The sequence below is a fragment of the Poecilia reticulata genome, linkage group LG9 (genome assembly GCF_000633615.1).
Source record: "Poecilia reticulata strain Guanapo linkage group LG9, Guppy_female_1.0+MT, whole genome shotgun sequence".
NCBI classification, from domain to species: Eukaryota; Metazoa; Chordata; class Actinopteri; order Cyprinodontiformes; family Poeciliidae; genus Poecilia; species Poecilia reticulata.
Genome location: NC_024339.1, coordinates 32,023,061 through 32,030,198, shown reverse-complemented (window position 1 = coordinate 32,030,198; position 7,138 = coordinate 32,023,061). Strand labels below are relative to the sequence as shown.

Below are 7,138 nucleotides of genomic sequence, written 5' to 3'. Positions count from 1 at the left end.
CTCTGATTGGCTCAGCAATGTAACGTGATCCTCTGATTGGCTCAGCAATGTAACGTGATCCTCTGATTGGCTCAGCAATGTAACGTGATCCTCTGCAGCAAGTGATGGCAAAGCGAGGCGTCATCACGACTTTACACAAGTGTGTCTTTACCTCCGCGGTCGGCAGAGGCTCCGCCGAACCCCTGAGACCGACTCACCGAACCCCTGGGGTTCGGTCGAACCCAGGTTAAGAACCACTGATCTAGTGTGTCTTAACTCCATCAGAGTAGATTTCCACTCGAGGCGCCGGCCTCTGGTCCCTTTTTAGCCTGCGGTAGCCTGCAGCCACCTGGCCGCGCTGCAGCCCGTGTGGGCCGGCGCCGGCCGCCGGGTCCCATGGGAGCGGGTTGCAGGCCGGGGTCGGGTCTGCCGGGCGCGGCGCGGCGAGGCGGCGGCGGCAACAGGAGCTCTGCTGCGGAGAACCTGTGCGTTTGAAGTAGAAGACCTGAGAAAAGCCTGTTTACTCAGCAGCAGCAGGACGACGAGAGCGGCAGAGCGCAGGAATCCGCTGCACAATCCCAACTCTGTGGGAGCCGCGCCGTCTCTTCCTGTTTACCCAGGCTCCCGCTCCACTCCATCAAAATCTACTTTTAAAATTTATTTATCTTTTTTTACGGCTGGAGATGTCCAGGAGTTTTACAGCATCGCTGGATTTCTGTGTAATCTGTGCAGAGTTTCACCAAGACGCCATCATGTGAGACGTTTCCGTCCAGGTTAGGGTTCCGACCAGACAGGGGCTGTAACTACTTACATTTACTCAGTTACATCTGTAACTTGAGTAACTGGTTTGGAGAAAAATAGTACTTTTGCTATGCTTCTTACTTTTACTTGAATAATTTAATTATGAAGTATTTCCACTCTTGAGTGAAATTTCTGGGTTTTCTATCCACTGAATGAAAATCAAAAATGTTTTAACCAAAAACTTCAATTTTTGTTGAAGTTTCATAAATATTTTATTGACAGAAACTGATTTGGACATTTTTTCTTATTTTTCTTACTTGTATAAACTATTTTCATCCTTAAAATCTAAAAATTTCCACATATTTCATACCATCTGATGTAATTTTTTAAATACTAAATGATTTGATCAGTTACTCAGTACTTGCGTGGATCTTTACCAAATACTTTTTTACTCTTACTGCAGTAATTTATTTTACTTTTACTTGATTAATGACATGTTGAAGTGCTGCTGCTCCTGCTTCAGTAAAATGTTTGGGTCCTTTGCTCTCCTCTGGTTTGGACCGATCAACGTGCTGCTGTGACCGGCCTCGTTTCTGACCCTGCTGAATCGGCGTATTCTTGGAACACACGAGGTCATTGTAGCTCCATGTGACCTTTGTTTACCGACTCTGGTTGAGTGGTCGTCATAAACGGACATAAACTCCATATTTGGTTTCATGTCTGCTGTGGGTCCAGATTCCTGCCTGCTGAAGGAAGATGTTCGGCTTTTGCTTCTGCTTTTTATCAAAATGAATTCATGCTACTCTGAAATGTCTGGCTTATACGGAAGAGGATTAGGGCCACTGGAAAAAAAACAAACGGTTCTGACTTTAATCTCAGAATTCAGACTTTTTTTCTCAGAATTCTAATTTTTTTCTCAGAATTCTGACTTTTTTTCTCAGAATTTTGACTTTTTGTCTCAGAATTCTGACTTTTTGTCTCAGAATTCTTTTTGCCTCAGAATTCTGACTTTTTTTCTCAGAATTTTGACTTTTTGCCTCAGAATTCTGACTTTTTGTCTCAGAATTCTGACTTTTTGTCTCAGAATTCTTTTTGCCTCAGAATTCTGACTTTTTGTCTCAGAATTTTGACTTTTTGTCTCAGAATTCTGACTTTTTGTCTCAGAATTTAAATTTTTGTCTCAGAATTCTGACTTTAATCTCAGAATTCTGACCTTTTTTTCTCAGAATTCTGACTTCTGGGATTAAAGTCAGCACTGTTTTATTTTTTTTTTCCAGTGGCCCTAACCCTCTTCCGTAGGCTTAGGACCAGTAACACAGTTTTGCTATTTTAGGTTTAACATTGGAGTTCATATGCAGGAATGTTGTCAGATGGAATCTGCAGCACTGAATGTTTTATTACTACAGCATCTGTCGTTTATCATCTCTTTCTACTGGAGATGCACCAACCTGATATTGATACCTGAATCAAGCCCGATCCGCAACGGCAGATCTATTCAGCCTAATTCTATGCTTTGACTTCCTGAAGTTTTGACGCATTTGTAAAGAAAACGACAGATAATGACTCGGTACAATCCGCTGGGTTTCCTCTCATAGAAAACTTTTTAATCTATTCAGAATAATGAACTGAACTTTATGATAACTGGATCAATTGGATTGTATTTGTTACTGAGCTGAAATTATTTTTTTTCTGCAAAGTGCCTGAAGGCATTTGTTGTAAATTGGCTCCATATTATAAACTGAATTAAACTGAATCACATTACCAGACTGCAATAAAACATATACAACATTTTAAATGACACAGGTTTCATAGAAACTGGCTGATGTTTAAGAAACGGCGCAGTCAAAGCTTTCCATATGGCAAGACAGAAATATTTATAACAGCCTCCAGTCATATTTAATATTTATGTTTTCAGCAAGATGTTTATTATAAGCATTTTATTGGTATTTTAATAATATATTAATACTAATCAGATTAAGTCTTTCAGCTGGGAGATCTGAATGTGTTCCTGCTCCACTGGGGATTTATAATCCCTCTCTAGTCAGATTAAATTTTTTTATTTTGCCTGTTTTTATAGAGATTTTCTCATTTTTATCAAAGATCACATTTACAACACATACCTTTTTTGATAAAGCAACAAGAAGTACAAAAATAGGAACAAAACAAGCAAAAAAATACTCAATTAAATAAGTTAATAAAATAACTTGGACTTAAAAATCTGTAAGAACTTAAACGTAACGATAAGAATAAAATTATATGATTGAGTTTCTGACATGTATTAGATGTAAGTGAAATAATGAGTAACTTTCAGAAACACTGAGATTTCCCAGCAGATCCTTTTATATTTAACATCAGTTTTATATTATAGTAAAGTAACAGCAGTAAAACTCTCCCCTGTGGCTGAAACCAAACCAGCAGCAGCTTTAAGAAAAGCCTTTCTGTGATCTCCCACCTTCAAACCAAGCACTTAAACGCATCGCCATGATTCCTTTAAGTTGCAGCCAAGCTTATCTCCAGGGTTTAAACCTGCAGCTCTCTTCTGCAATCAGACGGCTGACGCCCGAAAGAAGGATTTTTATTTTAGATATTGTTATAGAAAGTTTAATTTTTAGATATCATGGCCGCTGCATCAGATCTCTGAAGGAGAGTCTTCGGTTTCCTTGAGGAGACGGGATAAAGGCTTTCTTATCCACGTCGCCTCTCATTGGTTTTCCAGAGATATTACGCCGTCCGAGTGAACGGCCAAGAAATATTTGGGGTAAAGTTAAGAGCCGGCGGTCCGTCCATCACAAACGAAGCCTTATCAGTGCCTGGCCTGTTCAGACTGCAGATTGGCTTCAGTTCTGTCCAGTCAGACGTACGTTCAGTCCGTCTTCATCTGGATTCCAGGGAGAAGCTTGCTTTGAAGTCGGATGGTATTTTCCTGTCATGAAACCTCAGAGGAGGATCTGTGAACTGTAAAAACGCCTCGCGCAATAACCGTGAACCGTTTGTCATCTCTGTTCCCGGCAGTACGTCACGCCGGCCTTTGTTATGCGGACGTGAGTCGAGTCTGAACGCTCAGCAGAGTCACATTTCCTTTATTCTGCCAGAAAGTCGAGGTTGAAGTCTGATCGGTGGTTTTTCAGGGCCGTAAGCGCTGCAGTTGTTGCTATTTAGTCAACAACTCAGAAAGTCGAGGCTGCAGAGCAGCCAGTCCTGAATAGTAAGTACAGCAGGCTGATGCAATGAAACGCTGCAGGAGCGGATATACATCCAGGAGCCCTCTAATGATTATGTGAAAAGGTTTGGAGGTAAATATTAAAAAAACGCTGTTAGATGGCATCCATCAGCCTGCAGATTGTTTCAGTTTGACTTGCAGTGGAGTCCTCGGATTACCTCGGGGTGGATCTAAAACATTTTAAATGAAATGCAGGATGATGAAATACCTGAACGCACAAACAGCCTTTCCATTCAAAGGCATCACAGACTGCAACAAACTCCCACCAAGTCTGAAACTTTCTCCCTCAACGTTGGAAAACCAGCATCAAATAAAAACTGTCATCTTGGCATTAATGCAAGATGCAAGACTACAGAGCAGAAGTTTGGCTTTTTATAATTTTATGGTTGTATAGGGTATGTATGGACTTTCAATGATTGATTGTGATATTAGACTGTTTCTTTAACTCACTGGCTCAAGGACTGTGGATGGAAACGAGCTCAAGCCAAAACTGGTGCAAAGAATATTTAATTCAGTGGTTCCCAAACATTTTCTGGGCCCCCCTATGGATTGCAAATAGCTGTCTGGTTGAACGACGTGTGCGGGGTAAAATAAATGTACGTAGCTGAACTTAGACAACATCGGTAGCCTACAGGCTACTTGTTAACAAGCTTAAGGTGATGTATTGATATTAGCTAGTCATCTTTTAGCTATCATCACCTGCATCCAACAGCTTTACTCAACTCAGTCGGTTAGTTTGGGAGAAAAACTGAAAAGTTATTTGCGTTTTGCTGGTTTGCTGCCATGATTCTATCACCTGCGTAGCTCTGCACAGCAGCAGCAGCAGGTCTCCTTCACTGCCGCACAGGTGTAAACCCAGCGCTAGTGTCATAGCGCTCATGTTGCGTTCAAAGGCGGCTCGGAAAAACAGTTTACGACATGTTAACAATAGATTAAACAGTTTTAACTGCTGATAAAAGTGACAGAGGACACAGATATGGGAAGTGCGGAAGCCCTACTGTATCAAATTGACAGGAATAACAGAGTTGGGCGTTCTAAGGTAAAAACCCAGCACATACAGCTTACAGGTTGGTTTTTTTTTCATCCTGACGGCTTCCCGCGCCCCCCCTGCAATGACACGGCGCCTCCCCCTAGGGAGCGCCCCCACAGTTTGGGAACCTCTGATTTAATTTATGGGCTTTTTGCATATTGCCGCTGTTTAAAATAAAATAATTCACAAAACTAAACAATACTATTTGACATGCTGTTGGCTGCTGTTTATTTCACAAGACATAATCTGAAATAATCTGCCTGAACAAGAACTTTCTTCAAACTATTTACTAAAAAAGCTGTTATTATTTGCTGAAAAGTTACCTCTAAGTTTGTTTTCGTCTTATTTCAAGTGTAATATAATATTTGTAATAGAAAGTAGATAAAAATACTTGGTAAGAGTTTGTGTTTTTGCAGTGTGCATAAAAACTAGGCATGCCTTTTTAAAAATAAAATGTAAATAAAATGATTATTCCTGCTCGTTATGCCTTTTTCAATTTAAGCTCAATATGAAACCTAAGGGTTAAGAAGAGTTTAAGGCTTAAATGTAGTTTTTAAGCGAGTATTAAAACTTTCGTTCTGTTCGCAGATTTTGGACCAGCAGCTGTTTGAATCTTCGTTTTGTGTCGTTTTTCTTGGTGCAGAACCGGAGCTGGGCGTCGCCGGGTCGCTGGACTCACTGACGCAGCAGGTGAACCAGACGGTCCGCCGCCGGCAGCGCCGCAGCGCCGCAGAAAACGACTACAACATCGAAATCCTGCTGGGAGTCGACGACTCGGTGGTTCGCTTTCATGGCAAGGAGCATGTGCAGAATTACCTCCTGACTCTGATGAACATCGTAAGTCTTTTTTTTAATTTCACATAAATATAATTCACCATTTGTGGTCAGAAGAAATGTGAACGGAAGATGTTATGATAACAGAAGTACTTTGGAAGTCGTCGTTTCCTAAAAGCTAAATTTAGAACCAATCATGGAAGTTGGATTTATTTTTGTTGGGACTGTAATAAAAGTTTCCCTCGGGCAGCTTTAAAGGACCAGGATTAAATGCGAACGCTGCATCTATTGGAAGAAAACGCAGCTGTGGGCCTTCCTGGCCTGAAGGAGCTGCTCAGTTTAAACCTCTAATCTGTCTAAATTCCCAACCTGTTCCTCAGGATGGAAGGAAATAAAACACAAAGTTATTAAAAAATGCCCCTCATGGCAATACTGACAGACATTAAACTGCAGAAGAGCACAACGCTTACCTTATGCTTAATTTCATAGTCGAGTCCTTGCTAAATTCATCAAATGAATCTCAAGTGTGTGAGCTCTAATGTGGAGGTGCCTAATACAGGAATGAGTGTTAAAAGATGGATTAACAACCTAAATGCAGACTTTGAAAAGGTGGATTTAGGCTTTTTGCAGATCACTTACCAAGTTTAAACCACAGAGAAACTTTATTTCTAATTTACATGAAGGAAGTAAACATGACATCACAGAAAGTTTAAAGAAACATCAATAAATTAACAGAGTTCAGATGGAGGAAAATGTTTAGATACTTTATCACTTCGATGCAACATGAAGGGAATGGAGGTGCATGTTGGAAAATATATTCAGCAGTTTATAGGAACATGTTGATCCTCAAAGACTTTTCAGACTGGGGTGGGTCGGTCCTGGAGGTTCTGGGTGGGAATCTCCAGTCAGGAGGTCATGACCTTTATCTGCATTTAGTTTAGGTTGTGCAGCAGGACAATGATCCAAAGAACCCCGGTGAGCCCTTTGTTTTTTTTGTTTTTTGTTTGGATTACCTCCAATAAAAAAAAAATTAGGGTTTTGCTGTGGCCTAGTCAAAGTATGGACTTGAATCCAGTTGAAATGCAGTGGGATGACCTGGGTCACCCTCCAATGGGGCTGAACCGAGACAAACAGTCCCACGTTGCAAAGGCTAGCTCACCAGTTTAACAGACGCGATTCAGTTGTTACGTTTTTCAGCCCTGACCCAAACCTATCACGACATAAGCATTTCAGATCAGTCAATACCGATAATTATTGATTAGTTTTTTTATTTGAATATCTGAATTGCTGGTGGTGAGGCTTTTCCTGTTCTATTCTCAGTTTCCTCTTCACACCGTTTATTTCTAAGCAGTTACAAAGCAGAGTGGAGAAACATGAAACTGCTGCTGCGCAAG

The 7,138-nt window shown here is 40.9% G+C and overlaps 1 protein-coding gene across 1 annotated transcript in view; it reads left to right on the top strand.

Annotated features, from left to right (window-relative positions):
* The window catches only part of adamts3 (ADAM metallopeptidase with thrombospondin type 1 motif, 3), a 206,079-nt gene that overhangs the window by 69,402 nt on the left and 129,539 nt on the right, over positions 1–7,138 (top strand). Inside the window, exon 5 of the mRNA XM_017306899.1 lies at positions 5,614–5,807. Within this exon, the coding sequence (XP_017162388.1) occupies positions 5,614–5,807 (194 nt within the window). The remainder of the gene's footprint in view (positions 1–5,613; positions 5,808–7,138) is intronic.